General features: G+C 45.4%; 1 protein-coding gene across 1 annotated transcript in view; it reads left to right on the forward strand.

Moving 5' to 3' along the window:
• The window catches only part of TFCP2L1 (transcription factor CP2 like 1), a 70,305-nt gene that overhangs the window by 2,099 nt on the left and 43,737 nt on the right, over positions 1 to 24,469 (forward strand). The window contains exon 2 of the mRNA XM_003909229.3: positions 1,794 to 1,945. Coding sequence (XP_003909278.1) covers positions 1,794 to 1,945 — 152 coding nt within the window. The remainder of the gene's footprint in view (positions 1 to 1,793; positions 1,946 to 24,469) is intronic.

Consider the following 24,469-nt stretch of genomic DNA (forward strand, 5'->3'; position numbering starts at 1 on the left):
CCTCCGCCCTCCCGCCCCTTTTTAAAAAATTTAAAGGCAGCAGTCCATGGATTATTAACTTGACATGGTCTGGGCAAACATGAAATTATGCAATCCCCAGTGTTCCTAGAGAACCACCCGGGCTGGGAGCGTGCCCTGCCCTCACAAAAGGAAGACGCCCTGTGGGGGAAGCTGAGACGGCCTTGCACCCTTATTTTTCAGTAGTGGATAGTGACAGGGGAGGCCCACACAGGGCAGGTTTTCCAGGTGTGTGCTCAATGCCAGGCTTTTTCTTCTGAAAATTGATTAGATGTTGATAGAGTGTGTGCTGGGTTTGTGTTGTAGAGACGCTGGTTTATGATGTGCGAGGAACAGATTGTACCAGTGACTCTGTTTATACAGACAAGTGGGGTCAGGTAATTGGATTCCTAGTCAGGGACCCACGAAGGGAAGAGGGTTATCAAGATAAGAGCATTGGTACTTTTTTGGCACCTGTTTCTGTGCTGCTCATAATTTAGAGGCCTTAAACAAGCCTTGCCTGCCTGTAGGTCATTCATGTTCTCAAGGAATTCTTTGTCCTTTGTAAGGGCATTTTAAAAATGCTAGGTTTTTTTTTTTTTTTTCCTTTTTTTTTTTTTTTTTAAGAGATGGTGGGGTCTCACTATGTTGCCCAGACTGGTCTCAAACCCCTGGCTTCAAGCAGTCTTCTCACCTCAGCCTCGCAAAGTACTGGGATTTCCGGCATGAGCCACCGTGCCTGGCCTAAAAAATACATCCAGAAACAAGTTCCTCACTAAGTCGCAGGATGATGACTTCATTTTTTTTTTTAATGTGGGGAGTTTTGTTAAGAGGTGGAGGAAGAGAAACTTAAAGCAAGGATTTCAAGGTTTCCCACTTGGATAAGAAAACGTACTGGGCCGGACACGGTGGCTCACACCTGTAATCCCTGTACTTTGTGAGGCCAAGGTGGGTGGATCACCTGAGGTCAGGAGTTCGCGACTAACCTGACCAACATGGTGAAACGCCATCTCTACTAAAAATACAAAGATTAGCCAGGCGTGGTGGCTCATGCCTGTAATCCCAGCTACTCAGGAGGCTTGAACCTGGGAGGTGGAGGTTGCAGTGAGCCGAGATTGTGCCACTGCACTCCAGCCTGGACAACAAGAGTGAAACTCCGTCCACCACCCCCCACCCTACCGCCCCCCGCCAAAAAAAAAAAAACCATACACACACAGACTTGAAGCCAAGGTCCTTCCTTCCTTCCTGTTTGCCTTTTGGACAGATTAGAATGACCCTGAAAACAGTGTCCGGTTGTCCTGTCTTTAGAAGGGATGGAGGAATCTCTCAACCTGGGTACTCAGGGAGCGAAGGAAGTGGTGTGTTCATTTGCATAGTTTACAGAACCTGGAGGACAGGCTTGTACTGCTATGAGAAGTGGCCAGTTAATGGAATTGTTGGTTAAAAAATAAAAACGTTTGTGTAGATTTTTATTCTGAAAGTGAAACATTATGAGTGATCGCTTGTGGATAGAAACCAAATAAATGGAACTTTGCCCTTTTACCTCCTTGGTGGGCTGATTGAATCAGTGTTTTGGGGGGTCATTGAGTGAAATTAGAGCCATGAAGGAGTGGGTTCCTCTGTTTTAAAGCATCTGGAGTGTGCAAGGGTTGCAGGAGTGCAGCCAGCACCCTGCGATGTGCGTGCTGTGTCGCCCTGGGTCCTGGTGGTCTGCGTCGTCTCTCCAGCTTCGCCCTGGCTCTGTGCAGGAGCCCCCTGGGGCTCTGTTCCTGACCTCTGCTTCCTGTGTGTTGCAGTGATGTGCTCGCTCTGCCCATCTTCAAGCAGGAGGAGCCCCAGCTGTCCCCTGAGAACGAGGCCCGCCTGCCACCCCTGCAGTACGTGTTGTGTGCTGCCACGTCCCCAGCCGTGAAGCTGCATGAAGAGACGCTGACCTACCTCAACCAAGGTAGTGACCAGAGGCCCGGGCCCAGTGGAACCCGGAAGCAATGGGGAGTTGATGTGAAAGGCCCACGTGGGCCTTGTGACTGTTACGGTGGGTGAGGTGGGGCTCGGGAAAGAGAACAGGTGCAGGTTCAGATTCCACTTCCCAGCTGCGTGACCCCTCCAGCCCCAGTGTCCTCATCTGAAAAATGGATACATCAGATACCTTACGTGAGTAACAGGGTAGCACTCTGCCTTCCTCCTGGAGCCCCTGCATGGAGGAGGTGCTCAGAGACTGGTAGCATTATTACTGCCTCCCTTCCCTCCCCTCCCCTCTCCTCCCCTTCCCTTTTTGAGACAGGGTCTTGCTCTGTGGCCCAGGCTGGCATGAAGTGGCATGATCATGGCTCACAGCACCCTTGACCTCCTCAACCCGAGTGACTCTCCCACCTCAACTTCCCGAGTAGCTGGGATCACAGGTGTAGGCCACCATGCCCAGCTAATTTTTAAATTTTTTTGTAGAGCTGCGGGGGGTCTCACCATGTTGCCCAGACTGGTCTCAAACTCCTGGGCCCAAGTGATCCACCTGCCTGGGCCTCCCAAAGTGCTGGGATTATAGGCCTAAGCCACTGCGCCTGGATATGTTGTGACTCTTTATTGTGACCATGATCATGTCCTTTGAAGGCATAGACTGAGTACGGTCAGCATCCCAGGTCCTGGAGCCGCACCTGGCAGTGGTGGGACGGCTGGCCTGTGTCCTACGCAGCACCGGAGCAGGGTTCCATCCGTGCTAGACAAAAGCCCTCTGGCGATGGAGACAAGTTCCCTCACCATGTCCTGAGAGAAATGGGCTTTGGAGTTTGAATTCCAACTCTGGCACTTCCTGGCTCTGTGACTTGGAGATGCCTCTTCTTTTTCTCTGAGCCTCAGTGTTTTCGTGGGTAAAACAAGAAGTATAATTTTGCGGAGTTAGAAGAACGAAGGTCTGTGAGGTGCCTGGAATGATAGTGGTTGTTCAGTTGCTGGTTCCCTTTTTCAGAACACGTGGGCGAGTGTCCTGATGGATGGTGTTTTTTGATTCTATCATGATTATGAGTATGCGTTTTTTGCACTTTCTTTCTGGGTCGTCTCATGACCACCCTGGCGTTATGTGGATTCGTCACCTTCTACTTTATCTTCTATTGTGTGTGTGCCCCAGACATGAAACAGTTCTGGCCACCCACCCAGGCATCCAGCAAGGATGAGCAAAGGACTGTGTCTCTGCTCTACCCCTGACTGGTGTGATACCCCTCTACTTTCAATGGGCAGAGCAGACGAGCAGAGGAACGCTGGTTTCTGTGGGGTCACAGGGAATTGCGGGGGAGCTGCAGTGTCGTAGCAATTTGTCTTACATGTGCAGCTTCCTCTCTGCGAACTTTGATTCCTCAATTTGGGGAGCCAGCCAGGGCGGAAGTCCAACGTGGTCATCGGGCTCTCTGCTTACTGCTGAACTTGCCAGCTTCTGGGCCAAGAAACTAGCTCAGAAGCAGCCGCTGGCTGGGTCTGTCTCCCTCTGAGTAGAGGTACCCCCTCTCATTGTGGAGGGGCTGCCGTGGAAGGTGATGCTGTATCCGCGGGGGCAGCTCTGCTGGCCTCAGTGGGTCTTGCTCAGCCGAGCTCCCTCAGCTCTAGAGCTTCCTGCTCAGGCCCTGAGACCTGTGCACCATCTGCAGCGGACGGTAGCCATGGTTGGTGGGTGGTGTGGCCGAGTGTGCGTGTGTGCTGTTGTGTGGAAAGGTTTCTGCTCTATGCCTTTCACTTTCATGGAAGGTCAAGTGCTACCAACTGGTTATGCACCTTTGAGCACTTTCTTTCCTCTTTGGGCCTCTGTTTTTTTTTTTTTTTCTTTGCTTAAATTTAGCAGGGAAAAATGAGATGTTTATAGCATCCGTTGAGCTTTGATGTGGTTCTTCTTGTTGGCTACGTCCTGTGGTGCTAAGGAGTGGGTCCAAGGTCTGAGGTCTTGCTCCTGGACCAAGATATTGGGTGTCTGTCCATGCCCTGGCCCCTGCTGTAGTTGGTAAGGCCATTAGCTGAGTTCCTTACCTTTCCTCCACCCCTTCCAACTCCTTTTTTTTGACAGAGTCTTGCTCTGTCTCCCAGGCTGGAGTGCGATGACACGATCTCAACTCACTGCAACCTCCGCCTCCCCGGTTCAAGTGATTCTCCTGCTTCAGCCTCCCAAGTAGCTGGGATTACAGGCATGCGCCACCACACCCGGCTAATTTTTGTATTTTTAGTAGAGATGGTGTTTCACCATGTTGGCCAGGCTGGTTTCAAATCCTGATCTCAGGTGATCCACCTGCCTCAGCCTCCCAAAATGCTGGGATTACAGGCGTGAGAGCCACCGTGCCCGGCCTACTAGGTTTTTTTAAAAAGAGTTTTAGGCCGGGCGCAGTGGCTCACGCCTGTAATCCCAGCACTTTGGGAGGCCGAGACTGGCGGATCACGAGGTCAGGAGATCGAGACCATCCTGGCTAACACGGTGAAACCCCGTCTCTACCAAAAATACAAAAAATTAGCCAGGCGCGGTGGCGGGTGCCTGTAGTCCAGCTACTCAGGAGGCTGAGGCAGGAGAATGGGGTGAACCCGGGAGGCGGAGCTTGCAGTGAGCCAAGATTGCGCCACTGCACTCCAGCCTGGTGCACAGAGCGAGACTCCGCCTCAAAAAAAAAAAAAAGTTTTAAAAGTTGATCCTCTCATAGATCAGTTAAAAGAGAGAAAAAGGAGTTACCCCTGTGGTCTCATCATCTTATGTTAATTTGGTATATTTAGATATTTTTAAAATTATATTTTGTAGGTTATTGAAATAATCTACTTTATAGAAAGTTTGAATAATTTGGAAAAGCAAAAGGAAGAAAATTAAAACAAAATTAAAATCCCCTCCAATTTCACCAGAAACCACTGCTAACCTTATTTCTACATGTTTGTGTATATATCTTTCTGCTACAGACATTTATCCTTTTTTTCATTTACTATATTTGTCAGCCTTCTCATGTCATTGAAAATGATTTGAGGACTTACATTTTTGTAATGACTGCATAGTGTTACATTGTATATTTCTATGACTTTAACCTGTTTCCTTTTATGGCCACTTAGTTTCCAGTTAGAAATTAAATACTGCAATGATGAATAACATCCTTGTATATAAATCTTCCTGTGAAATGTTGATGATTTATGTATTTTAAAAATAAATACTTAAGAAGTAGAATTTCTGGATCAAAGGGTTTGAACATTGAGGCTTTTGATGCGTATCACCAAATTGCCTTCTCAGAAGAATGTACCAATTTATGTGCCAGCCAGCAGTATACATTTTATTGTCTCTTTTCCAATATTGGTTATTGTTTTTTATCATCTGATTAGTGACACATGGAATTTAATACTAAACTAGCATTTCTTTTCTTTTTTGAGCTCGGGTCTGGCTTGGTTTCCCAGGCTGGACTCAAATTTCTGAGCTCAAGTCATCCTCCCTCCTCAGCTTCCTGAGTAGCTGGGATTAAAGGTGTGTACCACCACCACCCCGGCCTTAAATTAGCATTTCTGTGATTGTTAATGCAGTTAGATATTTTGAAATACATTTATTGATCTTCTTAATTTGTTTGTTATATTCCTGTCCTTTGCACATTTCTCTGTTTGGGTGTTTATGTCTTACGGATAAGAGCATACTGTTTATGAAGAATACCAACCTTTTAGCTGCCATTTTTTGCAAGTATTTTTCTCTGATGGTTGCAGGCCATTTAACTTTTATTGTGTGATGACTATATTTATGGTGTAAGGTATATGTTGTGATTTTTTTTTTCTGTAGAAATCGATTTTAAATGTCTATAGTCAAATCTTTCATTCTTTGAAATAAACTTTTCTTTTATGCTTAAAAGAAAATGCCTGCTCATCCCAAAATCACTTAGCCGAGTAGTTTTCTGAATTTCATTGAGAGGTGTCTAAATTTTAACACTTACTGAAATGCATTTGGAATTTATGATGTGATATGAAGATCTGAGTTTGTTTATTTTCTAGTTATTGCCCGACTTTTCCTACCTTTATCTCACAAATTTAAAAACATCAATTCTGAAACATTTTTTGTTGGCTTTTTTTTTTTTTTTTTTTTTTTGAGACAGGGTCTGGTTCTGTCACCCAGGCTGGAGTGCAGTGGCTCCATCTCAGCTCACTGCAGCCTCTGCCTCCTGGGATCAAGGAATCCTCCCACCTCAGCCTCCTGAGTAGCTGGGACTACAGGCATGCACCACCACACCAGGCTAATTTTTGTAATTTTGGTAGAGATGGGGTTTCCCAGATGATGTTTCCCAGGCTGGTCTTGAACTCCTGGGCTCAAGCAGTCCTTCCACCTTGGCTTCTCCAAGTGCTGGGACACTTGTGAAACATTGAAAAACCCATCATCCTTAGCAAACTAACACAGGAACAGAAAATGAAACTCCACATGCTCTCACTCATAAGTGGGAGTTGAACAATTGAGAATATATGGGCACAGGGAGGGGAGATCACATACTGAGGCCTGTCGGGGGGTGGGGGGAAAGGGGAGGGATAGCATTAGGAGAAATACCTAATGTAGGTTATGGGTTGATGGGTGCAGCAAACCACCATGGCACATGTATACCTGCGTGACAAACCTACACGTTCTGCACATGTAACCCAGAACTTAAGTATAATTAAAAATATATATATTCTAAATTGGAAGGCAAGCAACACACAGACTTGTCCTGTGCTCCTGATGTTCTTGCCGAATTCCTCATTGAACTAATTTTTGTAGCTTAGAAATATGTTTTTCTGTGCCAGAGAGGTTCCTTTCATTATTCTTTTTTTTTTTTTTTTTTTTTTAGACGGAGTCTCGCTCTGTCGCCCAGGCTGGAGTGCAGTGGCCGGATCTCAGCTCACTGCAAGCTCCGCCTCCCGGGTTCACGCCATTCTCCTGCCTCAGCCTTCCGAGTAGCTGGGACTACAGGCGCCCGCCACCTCGCCCGGCTAGTTTTTTGTATTTTTTAATAGAGACGGGGTTTCATCGTGTTAGCCATGATGGTCTCGATCTCCTGACCTCGTGATCCGCCCGTCTTGGCCTCCCAAAGTGCTGGGATACAGGCATGAGCCACCGTGCCCGGCCTCATTATTCTTTGTAGCCACTCCCAATAATTTATTCTTACGGAGGGTTACAACCATTAAGACTTCCTTCTCGGCTGAGTGTGGTGGCTCATGCCTGTAATCCCAGCACTTTGGGAGGCTGAGGCTCTTGGATCATCTTAGGTCAGGAGTTCAAGACCAGCCTGGCCAACGTGATGAAACCCTATCTTTACTAAAAATACAAAAATTAGCTGGATGTGATGGTGGGCACCTGTAATCCCAGCTACTTGGGAGGCTGAGGCAGGATAATTGCTTGAACCCAGAGGGCAGAGGTTGCAGTGAGCTGACTGCACTGCACTCTAGCTTGGGTGATAGAGCGAGACTCTGTCTCAAAAAAAAAAAAAAAAAAAAGACTTCTATAATTTTTCTTAAACAAACAAATGGATGAGATTATATGCTTTATGCAGTTGTTTCTTGCTTTTATTAAATACTGTTCTTGTAATAATGTTTTCCATTATTATTAAAAGTATCCTAAACATGTAAAATGTCTACATGTTATTTCACTATTTCCTTTTGTTATTTAGGGCAGAATATTGTCATAACTGCTGGAAAAAATACACAACATAATTACATAATTGTTTTAGTGTCTGCCTCCCATAATAGAATGGAAGTTCTATAGGGCTGAGCCATGGATTAAATAATTTTTTTTTTTTTTTTTTTTGAGACAGGGTCTTACTCTTTCACCTAGGCTGAATGCAGTGGCACAGTCATGGCTCACTGCAGCCTCTACCTCCTAGAACAATTAGTCCTCCTGCCTCAGCCTCTCAAGTAGCTGGGACAAACATGGGCTACCACGCCCAGCTAATTTTTCTATTTTTTTTAGAGACAAGATCCCACTATGTTGCCCAGGCTGGTCTCAAACTTCTGAGCTCAAGCAATCCTCCTTGACCTCCCAAAGTGTTGGGATTACAGGCATGAGCCACCTTCTGGCCCCTAAAATTGTAAAGTACAGGCTGAAGAATACCCCTTTTCCTAAATACTTGGGATTGAAAGTATTTTGGATTTTGGATTTTCTCGGATTTTCGGATATTCGCATATCCATATGAGGTGTTTTGAGGCTTTGACCCACATCTAAACACAAAATTCACTTATGTTTCATATATACTTTAGGCACATAGCATTGAAGGTAATTTTATACAATATTTTAAATAATTTTGTTTATTAAACAAGGCTTGTGTCCATTGAGTCAGCAGAAAAGATGGTCCCAGCCACCCATGTGGACAACATGTGGGGTCACATCAGGACTCAAAAAGTTTCAGGTTTGGGACTTTTGGATTAGGGATGCTCAACCTGTATCCCCAGTATTAAGCTGTGGGTGCCTTGAGAGTATAGTAGGTGCTCTGTAAATATTTAGAAAATCTAAAAATAGGTGTGATTTTATCCCCCCCCAGTCAATAATGCTGCACTAGATATCTTTTTCAGCGTACCTCATTTAAGTAGCCTATTCTACATCATATGACCAAAAGGCATTGATACAATTGGCTTGTTTTTTTCTTTTTTTTTTTTGACACGAAGTCTCACCGTGTTGCCCAGGCTGGAGTACACTGGCACGATCTCGACTCACTGCAACCTCCGCCTCCCGGGTTCAAGCGATTCTCCTGCCTCAGCCTCCTGAGTAGCTGGGATGGTGCCCACTACCACACCGGGCTAATTTTTGTATTTTTAAATAGAGACTGGGTTTAGCCATGTTGGCCAGGCTGGTCTTGAGCTCCTGACTTCAGTTGATCCACCTGCCTTGGCCTCCCAAGATAAAATTCTTAAAAAGTAGTTTTGACACATTATTCAAGACGTTTTTGGTTAATTGAAAAGCCTGCTATTAAGTGTTTATAAAGCTCTATGGTAGTTATTGCATTATTCTTGTGAAGCCATCACAGGTCCTCTCCTCTTCCTTGTAATGATGTGTTTAAAGTTCTCTGAAAACATGGAAAAGATGCTATAGGCGTAAATCAAAAAGTCACTTAAACCACTGGATGCCCATTTCTCAGTGCAGTGTCAAACCAATGCCTTGAGGACATGTGGCTTGGACATGTGTGTTTCATAGGGATGTCCTATCGCCAAGCCCAGTGGCTGGTTTTAGATATTAAAAATGATTTGAAAAACGAAGTCTGTCCTCTTCCTCTGAAAAAGTCCTTCCAAGGGGCGGATAGAGAGTTGAATAGAGGTTTGCAAACTTCCAGATAACCTCCTCTTTGTCAGTGACCAAAGGTCATTGTAGACAGATCTTCCTGAAGGCTGGAGCCTGAGGGAAGGGATGATGAGGGTGTGGAGGGATGAGAAGGGATGTGGAGGAGGAGGAGTCCGGGAGAGCAGAGAAGAGAGCACCCCAGGCAATCTGCGTAGGGATTTCTGGCTTTGAGATAAGAAATAACATTGCAAGAATGACTTACGGTGGGGAATGCTTTGATATTTTCCATCAAAACAACTGTTGAGTCTTAAGTATAGTAATGAATTTTCATAATATGCTTACTTTCATTCATTCATGGAGTAAAATTTCCTGTTGGTTGGAGGAGGATGGTGGCTTGGTGAGAAGAGAGAAAAGCCACGTGCAAAGGCAAGCATGGGGGTGCAGTTGAACACAATGTCTATCCCAGGAATCCTAAGTGGTTCAGGATGACGAGGGTTTCAAACACAAGGGGAAATAGGACTGATACGGCTGGAGAGGTAGACCAAATATCTGACCTAGAACTCTACCTGTCTTGGTTAGGCCAAACTATCTGGCAACCATCTGGGCAAGTCAGTTAACCTTTCTTTACCTCCAATTCCTTACCTGTAAGATGGGGAAGTAAACTCCCTACAAAGTAGGTGCTGCTATGTGGGTAAAATGAGCTATTGCATGTACACCACTGAAATGCCGGGCACATAGCAAGCACTCACGTGTCACCCATTGTTATTAATAAAGAGGAAACATCTCACCAGTCCTGTTTTGGAAGTTAACAAGGTCATCGAGTTGGGACTTTGATAACTTTTGCTGATTTTTATCCCTTCTTTTCCCAATTCAAAGATTAATACAGGGTTGGCTCTAAAGCTGAGAACTGCATCTCTTAGAGTTGAATGGCGGTAGCTTTGGGAAGGCCTACTTCACTTTTCCATTCATTCTTCACCCGCTGTACAGCCACATGGTGGACGTAACCCTGAGGAGAATTTCCTGTGCAAGGTGTTGAAATACCATTTTAGAAATAAAGATCTCTTGGCTGGGCGCGGTGGCTCACGCCTGTAATCCCAGCACTTTGGGAGGCCGAGGCGGGTAGATCACGAGGTCAGGAGATCGAGACCATCCTGGCTAACATGGTGAAACCCCGTCTCTACGAAAAAAATACAAAAAATTAGCTGGGCATGGTGGCGGGTGCCTGTAGTCCCAGCTACTCTGGAGGCTGAGGCAGGAGAATGGCGTGAACCCGGGAGGCGGAGCTTGCAGTGAGCCGAGATCGCACCACTGCACTCCAGCCTGGGCGACAGAGCGAGACTCTGTCTCAAAAAAAAAAAAAAAAAAAAAGAGAAAAAAGAAATAAAAGATCTCAAAACGCACTGAACTCTTAAATGCCGTAAGCTGTCATGTTAAGGAGGGTTTGTATTACCTGGTAGGTGAGAACCTCAGGCTTTAGGGTGGTACTTCTTTGTTAGCACTTGAGAATTTGGAAAGCACTTTCTGATATTCTCTTCTGAGCTATTCCTGCAAGATGCGTTGTTCCCATCTTACAGATGACCAGCTGAGAGGTGAAATCAGGCTCCCCTCCTATATCACATAAGTTTGAAAGCCAGGGGAGTGATTGAACTGGGATGCAATAAGAAAGGGAGTTCTGGAAGGGGAAGCACCTGTTTTTTCTGGCTGATATTTCTTGGAATTCCTGCAGGCAGGATTCTAGGCTAGGCACTTCGGTGCAGGGACTCTGCCACTTGGTACTCCTGATGCAGTTCTGAGTGGGAGGGTGGATGAAGCTTTGCGGGGGGAAGGAATGGAGTGGGGAGAAAATGCCTCCTTGGAGAGGAAAAAAACATCCATTATCAGTTGCTCCTACCCTACCCCAACCCTCCTGTTTTCCACCCACAGCAACCCCAGGGAGGGAGATAAGAGCTCCAGGGGAAGGTCCTGTCTTCCCTGCCCCTAGAACCAAACAGATTTGCAGTTCTGTCTTTTTGACCAGCTTCTGCTCCAGGGAAATCACTTGATCCTTTGGAGCCCGAGTTTCCTCATTTATGAAACCAGGACAGTTTCACTTTGTGGGTTTCAGTTTGTGGGTTACATGAATAACAAATGTCTGGCAAACAATTAGTAGCCAGTTATATTTTTCCTTCTTACCAATTATATCAGTGACTTTGAATTTAAGGAATGAGGCAAAGGATTAGTTATTTTGTTTATTATCTTTTCTCCATAGCTGAAGTTTTCTTTCCAGATTAAATTTTAGCCTGAAGTTTGGAAATATAAGCTGAATAAACCAAATGACTCTAAAATATATTACTTAAAAAAATGTTTTCCCCTTATTTTTTCCTGAGTATAAAGTAGTATTCTTTATTCCCGAGTATAAATATTTATTCCTGAGTATAAATAAGTATTCTTATTATAAAATAGAACAGCCAAACCATATATACTCTAGAAAATGCGCAATAGTCCTGCCTTTCAGATTTTTCTTAGTCATACCTTAACCCATATATATCTACTTCCATAGACAAACATGCACATAACCTTATATATGTTCCCAAGTGTACCTTTTGCTTTTTAAGAGAATTGGGATCATATTATAGTCACTGTTTGACAACTTGCTTTTTTTTGTTTTTGTTTTTATTTTGAGACAGAGTCTCGCTCTGTCTCCCAGGCTGGAGTGCAGTGGCGTGATCTCGGCTCACTGCAAACTCCGCCTCCCAGGTTCACGCCATTTTCCTGCCTCAGCCTCCCGAGTAGCTGGGACTACAGGCGCTGGCCACCATGCCTGGTTAATTTTAATTTTAGTTTTTTGTATTTTTAGTAGAGACAGGTTTTCACCGTGTTAGCCAGGATTGTCTCGATCTCCTGACCTCATGATCTGCCCACCTTGGCCTCCCAAAGTGAGCCACCGTGCCCGGTCTCAACTTGCTTTTTTTTAAAAAAAAAAAAATTGTGTGTTTTAGAGACAGAGTCTCACTCTGTTGCCCAGGCTGGAGTGCGGTGACACAGTCATAGCTCACCGCAGCCTGGAGCTTTTGGGCTCAAGCAGTTTTCCTCTCCTCAGCCTCCTAAAGTGTTGGGATTATAAGTATGAGCCACTGTGTCCTGCTACTTTTTTTTTTTTCCCCCAAACAAAATATCCTCAATGTCTTTCCACGTGGGTACATTAAAAAATATAATAAACAAAATCTGATCTTTACTGGTTATACTACGATCATTGTATGTCTGTTGTATAGCTTGTTCTGTTGAGGAACATTAGGCTTGTTTCCATTGTTTTCATAGTTATAACCCAGTGCTCTAGTAATCCATGAACATCTATGTATATCTTTGTGTTTCAGCGGGAGTGAAAATAGCTCTAGGATACACACCTAGAAATAGAATTGCCAGCACGACGTTTTGGGAGATACTGCCATATTGCCTTCCAGTGAAGTGGTGCCAGTTTGTACTTTGTGAACAATAACTATGTGAATACTTGTTTATTTTCTCCTCCCTTATCTTTTTCCAATCGCTACCACACCTGAAATATAAACTTGAAGGCAGAGAACTTGGTCATCTTGTTCACTGCGAGGCCTAGCCCAGTGTCTAGCGTACATAACTTCTTTAAATGACTGAAGAAAGTCGGTTTTTCTTTACCTTTGCCAACACTGTTTACCCTTTGGTAACTGGTGGGGAAAATATAGGGTCTTCTTCTTTTAATTCTCCTTTCCTCAGTGATGTTAAATATTATTTTTTCATTTTATTATTCTTTTTGCCTTTCATGTGATTTACCCATTTTTCTAGTGAGATTTTCATCCTTATTTATTTGTAAGACCTCCTTGTATATTTGGGATAGTATAATATGCACTGGAAATATTTTCCCACTTTTTCATTCATTTCATTCCTTTTTAAATTAGTTTATTTCTTTTACTTTTTTTTTTTTTTTTTTGAGATGGAGTCTTGCTCTGTCGCCTAGGGTGGAGTGCAGTGGCGTGATCTCTGCTCACTGCAACCTCTGCCTCCCAAGTTCAAGTGATTCTCCTGCTTCAACCTCCCAAGTAGCTGAGATTACAGGTGTCTACTACCACGCCCGGCTAATTTTTGTATTTTTAGTAGAGTCAGGGTTTTGCCATGTTGGCCAGGCTGATCTTGAACTCCTGAACTCAAGTGACCCACCGCAGCCTCCCAAAGTGCTGGGATTACAGGCATGAGCCACCACGCCCGGCCTCTTTTACATAATTTTTGCTGTTTGTTTTTAATTTATAGAGACAGGGTCTCTATGTTGGCCAGGGTGGTCTACAACTATTGGCCTCAAGCAATCTTCCTGCCCCAGCCTCCCAAAGTGCTGGGAGTATAGGCACGAGCCACTGCACCTGGCCCATAATAAAAGCTTTTTTTGTTGTTGTTTTGCCAGGGTCTCACCTCTGTCACCCAGGCTAGAGTGCAGTGGCGTGATTACAGCTCACTGCAGCCTCAACCTCCTGGGCTCAGGTGATCCTCCCACCTTAGCCTCCCTAGTAGCTGGTACTACAAATGGCCGCCACCAAGCCTGGCTAATTTTTGTATTTTTGTAGGATTGGAATTCTGCCATGTTGCCCAGGCTGGTCTGGAGCTCTTGGACTCAAGCCATCCACCCCGCCTCAGCCTCCCAAAGTGCTAGGATTACAGGTGTAAGCCACCGCGCCCAGCCATAAAAGTTTTTAAGATAAATTTTTATTATCGGGTTTATTGGACTTCACCTTAATTATTTTTGTGTTTCATGTCCCATTTAGAATATGCCTTCTTCACTTTAAGATTTTAATAATATCCATCCTTTTTTTTTTAGTTTAAAAAAATCCTTTCCTTAATCGTTGATACTTTGACATTTATTATGGTGCATAAGGAATAAATTAAGGCTCCAACTCTGTTACTTTCCATATGGCCATCATCACATTGTCCCACAATAACTGACTGAATGTAGAACCTTGATATAGTGGAATAATATGCAGCCATAACAAGAGTGAAGGTCCTTTTGTATGGCCGTGAAAGGTGTCTAGTATGCATTATTAAATTAAATACCTTTCCCTCATTCCCTCAAACGCCAGCCTGAATGGCACTATTAATTAGCCTTTCGTAGAAACTGAGTGGCACATTGAAAGTGGTGAATGTTGGAGTTGGATGTACCCAGCTCCCAATTCTGGTTCTTCTCTTCTTTCCCAAGCTGCTGAACCTGTCAACTGCGTTTTCTGTAAAATAGGTATAACACTGACCTCAGTATAGCCTGGAGAATTATATAATATTTTTGTTGTTTTTCTTGCCACATAAGGATACTTTATTTTGGCCTTATAAAATTTAGACATGTTAGCCGGGCCTGGTGATGCACGCCTGTAGTCCCAGCCACTCTGGAGGCTGAGGCAGGAGGATTGCTTGAGCCCAGGAGGTCGAGGCTGTAGTGAGCCGAGATCGTACCACTGCACTCCAGCCTGGGTAACAGTGAGACCCTGTTACTAAATAAATAAATAAGTAAATGGGAAAGATACTATAGGCAAAACTTAAAAAAAATATAGAAGTACATATAAAAATGTGTAATCGGCAAAGAATGTGGTAAACCACATGCAAAGGTTTAAAAGAAGAAAACAACAAAGAACAAACGCGTTCCAAAATGTCACCTCTCCATAGTTTGTGAATCTCAGGCTAAACTAATAAAAATACCAATAAATTAACAGGGGGTGTTTTTTTTTTGTTTGTTTGTTTTAGAGAGGCAGGCTCTTGCTGTGTCACCCAGGCTGCAGTGCAGTGCAGCCTTGAACTCCTGAGCTCAAGCAATCTTTAGCGTGGCTCACTTGTATATTTTATAGAGACAAGGTCTCCCGTGTTGTCCAGGTTGGTCTTGAACTCCTGCTTTGGCCTTCCACAGTACTGGGATTACAGATGTGTGCCACCATGCCTGGAATTCTTTGTTATTTTAAAAACCAATCAGAATATATTAAAATACGTATGAGGTTACTTATACAGATTGCTTATCACAGCTTATAGCACATAGACATGATTTTTAGGGCCGGGCGTGGTGGCTCATGTCTGTAATCCCAGCACTTTGGGAGGCCGAGGCAGGTGCATCACTTGAGGTCAGGAGTTCGAGACCATCCTGGCTAACATGGTGAAACCCCATCTCTACTAAAAATACAAAAAATTAGCCAGGTGTGGTGGCACATGCCTGTAGTTCCAGCCACTCGGGAGGCTGAGGCAGGAGAATCGTTTGTACCCGGGAGGCGGAGATTGCGGTGAGCTGAGATGGCACCACTGCACTCCAGCCTGGGTGACAGAGTGAGACTCTGTCTCAAAAAAAAAAAAAAAGAAAAAGAAAAAGAAAAAAAAGATTTTTAATGTTTCATAGGTGTCTACATGGTCATGTCAAACTTTAATTATGTTTTAAATAGTAATGGGCCAATTAATTAAAACGTCCTACTTACATGATTGAATTCCAGACAGTCCAATTCCAGAATAATATGTTCTTAATAATCACATTGCTGGGTGTGATGGTCATGCTACAGTACTAGCTACTTGGGAGGCTGGGATAGGAGGATCCCTTCAGCCCAGAGTTCAAGAGCAGCCTGGGCAACATTGCAAGACCCTATCCGTAAAATAATAAATAATGTGGTCGGGTGCGGTGCCTCATGCCTGTAATCCCAGGGCTTTGGGAGGCAGAGGCGGGTGGATTGATTGATCCCAGGAGTTCGAGACCAGCCTGGCCAACATGGTGAAACCCCATCTCTACTAAAAATACAAAAATTAACTGGGCGTGATGGCACACGCCTGTAGTCCCAGCTAACTCGACTTGGGAGGCTGAGGCAGGAGAATCGCTTGAACACAGGAGGTGGAGATTGCAGTGAGCCGAGCTTATGCCACTGCACTCCAACTTGGGCAACAGAGCGAGACTCCATCTCAAAAAAAAAAAAATTTTTTTTTAAATGAAAAAAAGAGTTATATTAAAATCATCTATAGTTTGGAAATACTTTGAAGGAAAAAGAGTCAGCCAAAACATTTTCTGTCCAAGTTGAAGTGTGTCATGAAGCACAGACAAAGCATTGGAGGCCCTGGCGAGTCACTCAGCAGCCGTTAGTACAGGTCCACCAGGGCAGGTCACCCTTTCACTGGGGAGGTGGCAGACTTCGATTGAGAACAGATTAAAGCAAGTCCCTAAAATTTCATTTCATGACTTGATGACCCATCTGGAAAAACAGACACACAGTCACTCACTGAAGCATCAAAACCTTTCTAGTCCCAAGTGACTGCAGCTGCCTGCCTGGAACCCTGCTGGTGGCTGCCCCTAAACCAGACAGACACCTGCCGGTCAGGACAGACCGTCAGTGGGGCTGGAGGAGAGGACCCTGGCTTAATAAACTTGACACTCTCACCTTGCTCCGGTCACTGCAGAAATAGGGTTTTGATTTACATGGCACATTATGGAAAACCCACATTAATGGGCCAGGTACCTCCAAGGCGCTCAGTAAGTGTTCCTTTTCTTCTGCCACTAACTCTGGCAATTTTCTGTGGATATTTAGAGGAGGAGAGAGGGAAGGAAGATCGGGGGTGGGAAGACCCACTTTGCTCTTAGTAAAATGGGTTCCTGGGTCAGGCTTCAGGGGCCACTGCGCTGTGTTTAGAATTACTACTTGGAAAAAAAAACAAAACTATTTAAAAAAAGATTAAATTCCACCACTTCGAGAGGCCGAGGTGGGCAGATCACTTGATCCCAGGAGTTTGGGACCAGCCTGGGCAACTTAAGGAGACCCCATCTCTACAAAAAATATAAAAATTAGCCAGGTGTGGTGGCATGCATCTGTGGTCCTAGCTACTCGGGAGACCGAGGTGGGAAAATTGTTTCAACCCGAGAGGTCGAGGCTGCAATGAGCTGAGACTACATCACTGCACTTCAGCCTGGGCCACAGAGCGAGACCCTGTCTCAAAAAACAAAAAAAAAGAATACTGCTTGGAAGAATGTGTAGAGTCTCTGCTCTGAATGAGGAACGTGTTTTGTGTTTTGTTTTGAAGGAGCCACTCTTGGCCAGGCATGGTGGCTCACGCCTGTAATCCTAGCCCTGCAGGAGGCCAAGGCAGGCGGATCTCTTGAGGTCAGGAGTTCGAGACCAGCCTGGCCAACATGGCGAAACCCTGACTCTACTAAAAATACAAAAATTAGCCAGGTATGGTGGCTCACGCCTGTAATCCCAGCTACTTGGGAAGCTGAGGCAGGAGAATCACTCAAACCTGGGAGGTGGAGGTTGTGGTGAGCCGAGATCAAGCCACTGCACTCCAGCCTGGGTGACAGAGCGAGATCCTGTCTCAAAAAATAAATAAATAAATAAATAAATAAAATAAAGGAGCCACTCTACACAAGTAGCTACCATGATTGTTCCAACCCCATCATTTCACAAGGAAGGAAGCCCAGAGTCAAGATGGGGAATGTTCATAGGTCATACAGCCTGCAGTGGAACTGGGAGGGGAGGGGTCTGTTCACTAAGCACCACAGTGATCAATAGGTGTATTAGGGGTTGTTAGCCACTGCATTGAGGGTGTAACAGGTGACTTGCTGCTCTTCTTCACCTCTTTCTTTCCATGGGCAAAGAAGACAGCCGTGCAAAGAAAATGCCCTGGCTTTGTGCTTTGCAGGTTGGGGATCTCTCCTGTGCCCAGCCAGGTGCACTGTGCTTGGGTGGATTGGGGAGATTCTTGACCTTCCTCTGCCATTCTCCAGCCGGTGACTCTGCCTGGAAACTTCCATTTGGGTGCTTAGAGGACCCTGTGAGTCCTGAGTGGTACAGAGAAACCACACAAGCTCTAGGAATTCACAGAGCATGGGCGAGAGGAGATTCCTGAAGCATAAGGGCTGGAGGGAGCCTACTTCCAGTGTTCATGGACCAGCATCGTCTGCAAGTTTGTTAGAAATGCACAATCTCGGGCCTGCTGCAGGACAACTGAATCAGAATCTGCAGGTTGCCCCGTGGTGATGAACATATTACGGTTTGAGAAGCACTGATCTGAACTTTCTACCCCCGACCCTCCCATTTTATAGGTGGGTATAAGTTGAGGCTCAGAGATGCTGTGTGACTTGTCCAAGAACATAGACTGGTACTTCAGTAGTTTCTTTTTTTTATTTTTATTTTTATTTATTTATTTATTTATTTTTTGAGGCGGAGTCTTCACTCTGTCGCCCAGGCTGGAGTGCAGTGGCTCGATCTCGGCTCACTGCAAGCTCCGCCTCCCGGGTCCGCGCCATTCTCCTGCCTCAGCCTCCCAAGTAGCTGGGACTACAGGCGCCCGCCACCGCGCCCGGCTAATTTTTTTGTGTGTGTTTTAGTAGAGACGGGGTTTCACCGTGTTAGCCAGGATGGTCTCGATCTCCTGACCTCGTGATCCGCCCGCCTCGGCCTCCCAAAGTGCAGGGATTACAGGCGTGAGCCACCGCGCCCGGCCTCTTTTTTTTAAAAAAACTTTTTTTTAAAAGACTTTTTTTTTTTTTCTTTTAAGAGACGTTGTCTTGCTCTGTCTCCCAGACTGGAGTACAGTGGTACAATCATGCCTCACTGTAACCTCAAATTTCTAGGCTCAAGTGATCCTCCTGCCTCAGCTTCCTGAGTAGCTGGGACTATAGGAGCGTGCCACCATACCCAGCCAATTTTAAGAAATTTTTGTAGAGACAGGGTCTTGCTATGCCTGCCGGTCTTGAACTCCTGGGCTCCTACCTCAGCTTCCCTAGCAGCTGGGATTACAGGTGAGAACTGTGGTGCCTGGTTTAAAACATTTTTATTTTTATTTAAAAGAAATATATATTTAAAAAAAAAAAAAAAAAAAGACAGGGTCTCCTTATATGGCCAAGGCTGGTTTTGAACTCCTGGGCTCAAGGGATCGTCCTGCCTCGGCCTCCCAAAGTGCTAGGATTACAGGTGTGAGACACCATGTTTTTTAAAAATAGCTTTACTTGTAGTCCCAGCTACTTGGGAGGCTGAGGCAGGAGGATTGCTTGAGCCCAGGAGTTTGAGGCTGCAGTGAGCCATGAATTGCCACTGTATCCCAGCCTTGGCAACAGAGCTAGATAACATCTCTTTAAAAAAAAAAAAAAAAAAAAGGCTGGCTGCGGTGGCTCATACCTGTAATTCCAGCACTTTGGGAGGCTGAGACAGGCGGATTGCTGGAGTCCAGTAGTTCAAGACCAGCCTGGGCAACATAGCGAGAGCCCATGTCTACAAAAAATACAAAAATTAGCCAGTTGTGGTGGTATGCGCCTGTAGTCCCAGCTACTTGGGAGGCTGAGATGGGAGGATCACTTGAGCCTGGGAGATTGAGGTTGCAGTGAGCCATGATAATGCCACTGCCCTCCAGCCTGGGTGACAGAGTGAAACCCTGTTTCAAAAAAAAAAAAGCTTCATTGTGATATAATTCACATGCCCTACAATTCACCCATTTACTGTATAAAATTCAATGTTTTTTAGTATTCAACTTAATATACTAAGCCATCACAGCTGATTTTAGAACATTTTTGTACCTTCTTAGAGAAATCCTGCACCCCTAGCAGTCATTCCCCATTCTCCTTTCCCCGGCCCTCAGGCAACCAGTGATCTCCTTTATCTCTACACACTTGCCTATTCTAGACTTTTCGTATAAATGGTATCACACAAATGGTCTTTTGTGGCTGGCATTTTTCTGTCACCATCATGTTTTTAAGGGTCTTCATGTTGAACGTATATCAGTATTTCATTCCTTTTTTACTGCTAAATAATATTCCACTGTGGGATGTACCACGTTTTATTTAAACTAAAAGTTGATGGACATTTGGACTGTTTCTACTTCGTGGCTATTGTGAATAATGCTGTTGTGAGCCTTTGTGTAAAAATTTTTGTGTGGACCTATGTTTGCACTTCTCTTGGTTATATTTGTAGGAGGGGAATGGCTGGGTCAAATGGTGACTCTGGAACTGCCAGACTGTTTTCCAAAGCAGCTCTACTATTTCACATCGTTACCAGCAATACAGGAGGGAGCCAGCTTCTCCCCGGACGACACTTGTTATTTGTTGTTGTTTATTGTTTAGTGTGTGTCTTCATGATGGAGAAGGTATGGGTAACAGGCTGGCGGCCATCTGCCAGCCTCATAAAGCAGGGTGCCCCAAAACTGGGCCCCTGTAGCACACGGGAAGCAGGGGCTCAAATGCTGGGAGGATTCTTTGACTCTTCAGTCTGTTCCTCTCTGGGCAGCTGCCTTCTGCAAGCTCTGCCCACCAGCATCCCTGCCCCTGTGGCCAGACAGCAGACAGCCAGGCCACCAGAGCTTCCTGAGAGCACACGGCCTCAGCTGCCTAGAGAGACAGGTGCTCTCGTTCCCCTCCTGATTCTACACTCCCAGGAGGGGACTGCGGGTCTGGCTTGGTCACCTCCTCACCTAGACCAAGGTGGCCCAAGAGGTGGGCCTGGTGTAACTGACCCTGCCTGTTCCCACCTTCCCCATCTCCACTCTGCAGCCAGAGGCTGGGAGTAGAGGAGCAGTTCCAGAGAGGGTCCTTAGATACCCCGGGTATGAGAGAGAAGCAGGCTCTGTTGCCCTAGGAGAGACTGTTCCAGAAAGGCCTTCTCACCAGAGGCTGGGACACGAAATGGGGCTGCCTGGGGCAGGCAGGTGGTCGGGGTTGGGTAAGAACAAGTGCAAAGCCAGTGGCCAGGTGGGCTGGGCCCTGCCTTTGAGACCTGGGGTCAACTGATGTGGTCATGCAGCGACCCTCAGCCCGGCACACGGGTCCCCCCTCCTGAGCCCCAAGCCTATGTAGGTGGCAGGGCTTGGAGGGGAGGTGCCTGAGTGAGTCATGATTCTGCCCTTATCTTTAGAGATTTGGTTTTTCTCCTCTTTACTGTCCTTTATCCTACTAACTTACAGGGCAGGTTTTTTTTTTTTTCTTTTTTCTTCAGGTTTTCAAAATTTATTTTTTGGCAAGTTAATGCATTGACTTGGCTCAAAATTTAAGTGGTAAAAGGGATTGTGGTAAGTCTCCCATCTCTGCCCCAGGCACCCAGTGCCCCTCCTCAGAGGCAGCTGATGTTATCCCTGGCTCCAGTACATTTTCAGGCATAAACAAGCAAAGATGCGTATCTGGCCTTGTCTTAAACACACACACACAAATGGCAATGATGTATGTGTTTAGGATTTCTGTAGGCCTTGTCCAATCACCCTCCAAAGAGACAGTACCTGTTTATATCCCTTCCTCGGTACAGGAGGACACCTGTCTCCACACTTGGCATTGTCAACATTTTGAATCCTTTCTAATATGCATGGAGAATAGCAGCATCTTATTTTGATTTGCGTTCGTTTGATTTCTAGTAACTGTTGCAAGTGAAACTAAGCATCTTCCTGTGTTTGTATGCCCTTTGTATTTCTTTTGCCAAAAACTGACAGTTGATATCCATGGCTCATTTTTCTTTTTTTTTTTTTTTTTTTTTTTTTGAGACGGAGTCTCGCTGTGTCACCCAGGCTGGAGTGCAGTGGCCGGATCTCAGCTCACTGCAAGCTCCGCCTCCCAGGTTTTTACGCCATTCTCCTGCCTCAGCCTCCCGAGTAGCCGGGACTACAGGCGCCTGCCACCTCGCCCAGCTAGTTTTTCGTATTTTTTAGTAGAGACGGGGTTTCACCGTGTTAGCCAGGATGGTCTCGAACTCCTGACCTCGTGATCCGCCCGTCTCGGCCTCCCAAAGTGCTGGGATTACAGGCTTGAGCCACCGCGCCCGGCCCATGGCTCATTTTTCTTTTGACTTTTTGCTTATGGGTCTGCAAGAACCATGATATTAGGTTAAACCATATGCACTTGCCATTTTGTAAATCAAAATCAGTCAGTTATCTATGGTTTCATATTGTTCATCTACTATGGATACAAATTCAACTAGTAAAATTGGTGAATTCCTATGTACCAGCAATAACAAAGTATAAAATAAAATAGAAAAGGGCCAGGCGTGGTGGCTAACGCCTGTAATCCCAGCACTTCGGGAGGCCAAAGCAGGCAGATCACCTGAGGTCGGAAGTTCGAGACCAGCCTGACCAACATGGAGAAACCCCACTCTACTAAAAATACAAAATTAGCTGGGCGTGGTGGTGGCTCACGCCTGTAATCTCAGGTACTTGGGAGGCCGAGGCAGGAAAATTGGTTGAACCCGGGAGGTGGAGGTTGCGATGAGCCGAGATCGTGCCATTGCACTCCAGCCTGGGCGACAAGAGCGAAACTCTGTCTTAAAACAAACAAAAAATAGAAAAAAGAGACACTATTCCCAGTATGAGAGCAAATCAAACAATTTTAAAAATGGTTATTAAGTGTCCAAGTACTTATGAGTGTGTCAGTGTTCATATAGGGACCCCGTAGATTTTGTGGAGGGGAAATACATTTAGACATAAAGGTATCAAAAATAGTAGTGAGAGTTCTGGGTACCCTGTCCTCAGCTTCCCATAATGTAACCTATTACATAACAATAGTACAATTACTGAAACCAGGAACCATCACTGGTATGATTCTGTCGTCTACTGCAGTCTTTGTGTGCATTTTACCGTTTCTCACACCACTGTCTGTTGTTCCGGGATCCCACGCTGCAGGGGAGTTGTCATGTCTCCTGAGCCTTCATTGATCTGTGACAGTCCTTTTGTCTTTCCTTGTCTTCCGGGAGCCTCAGACTTAAAGAGCTTTATTATTATTATTATTTTTTTTTTGAGACGGAGTCTCGCGCTGTGTCACCCAGGCTGGAGTGCAGTGGCGCGATCTCGGCTCACTGCAAGCTCCGCCTCCCAGGTTCAGGCCATTCTCCTGCCTCAGCCTCCGAGTAGCTGGGACTACAGGCTCACCACTTCCTCAAGTTTTTTGTATTTTTAGAGACGGGTTTCACCATGTTGGTCTCGATCTCCTGACCTGGTGGATCCGGCTCACTGGCCTCCCAAAGTGCTGGGATTACAGGTTTGAGCCACGCCCGGCTTATTATTTCCATTTTTATTTCTCTTTTATTTTTATTTTATTTTTTTGAGACAGTCTCACTCTGTCGCTTCAGGCTGGAGTACAGTGGTACGATCTCGGTTCACTGCAACCTCCACTGCCCGGGTTCAAGCAATTCTCTTGCCTCAGCCTCCCAAGCAGCTGGGATTGTAGCCGCCCGCCACCATGCCCGGCTAATTTTTGTATTTTTAGTAGAGACGGGATTTTCAGCACGTTGGCCAAGCTGGTCTCAAACTCCTGACCTTGTGATCCGCCTGCCGCGGCCTCCCAAAGTGCTGGGATTACAGGCAAGAGCCACCCACCGTGGCTGGCCTATTATTACTTTAATTTATTATTATCATCTTTAATAAATAAGAGATGAGGTCTCTCTGTGTTGCTCAGGCTGCTCTCAATTCCAGAGCTCAAACAATCCTCCTGCCTTGGCCTTCCAAAGTGTGGGGATTATAGGCATGAGCCACCATGCCTGGCCAAGAGCTTGATTTTGTAGAATGCTTCTCAATTTGAGTCTGCCTGATGTTTTTTAAATGATGAGATTGGGGTTATACATTTTTGGCAAGACTGCTACTGAAGTGACATCGTGTCCCCGGCAGTGCTCTGGGGATCATGGTGCTGATGTGTCCTTTGCTGGTGCTGTTCGCTTGCTGATTTGGTTAGGGTAGAGTCTGCCAGGTTTCTCCACCGTAAAGTTACCTTTCCTCCTTTGTAATTGATAAATATCTTGGGGTGGAGGATGTGACTTGGAGACTGTTTACAGCTTGCTTTTTCCCTCCATCTTTTGCCCACTTATTTTAGCATCCACTGTTGGATTGTGTCCACACCAGTTATTATTGTGATGTTTGCCTAATGGTGGTTTTCTGTTGATTTTCTTCTCCTTTCTATATTTGTAATTGGAATGCTACTATAAAAGAATTTTTCCTTCTCTACCATTAACTTATTCATTCATTTACTCTATCAGTATAGACTCAAGGATAGTTATTTTATTCTGTGGGCAAAAATGAAATCATTTTGCTCTTTCTTTGCTGTTTACATTGTTCAGCTGTGGCCATCGAGAGCTCCTTTGCGTTGGTGCCTGTGTTGCTCTGACATGGCTTCGTTCTTCTTTGAGCATTTCCTCACTTTTTGGCACTACAGGTGCTTAAGTCTCATCTTGTAATCTGCCTGCCCCAGCTCTGTAAACAGTCCTTTCTCTAAGGAGCCTCCAGTAACTATCTTGCAAGTGTCTACTTGGATTCATCTTATGCCAGACGTGATGCCTAGCCTGTGGCATTCGTAAG

The sequence above is a fragment of the Papio anubis genome, chromosome 10 (assembly GCF_008728515.1).
Source record: "Papio anubis isolate 15944 chromosome 10, Panubis1.0, whole genome shotgun sequence".
Taxonomy (NCBI): Eukaryota; Metazoa; Chordata; class Mammalia; order Primates; family Cercopithecidae; genus Papio; species Papio anubis.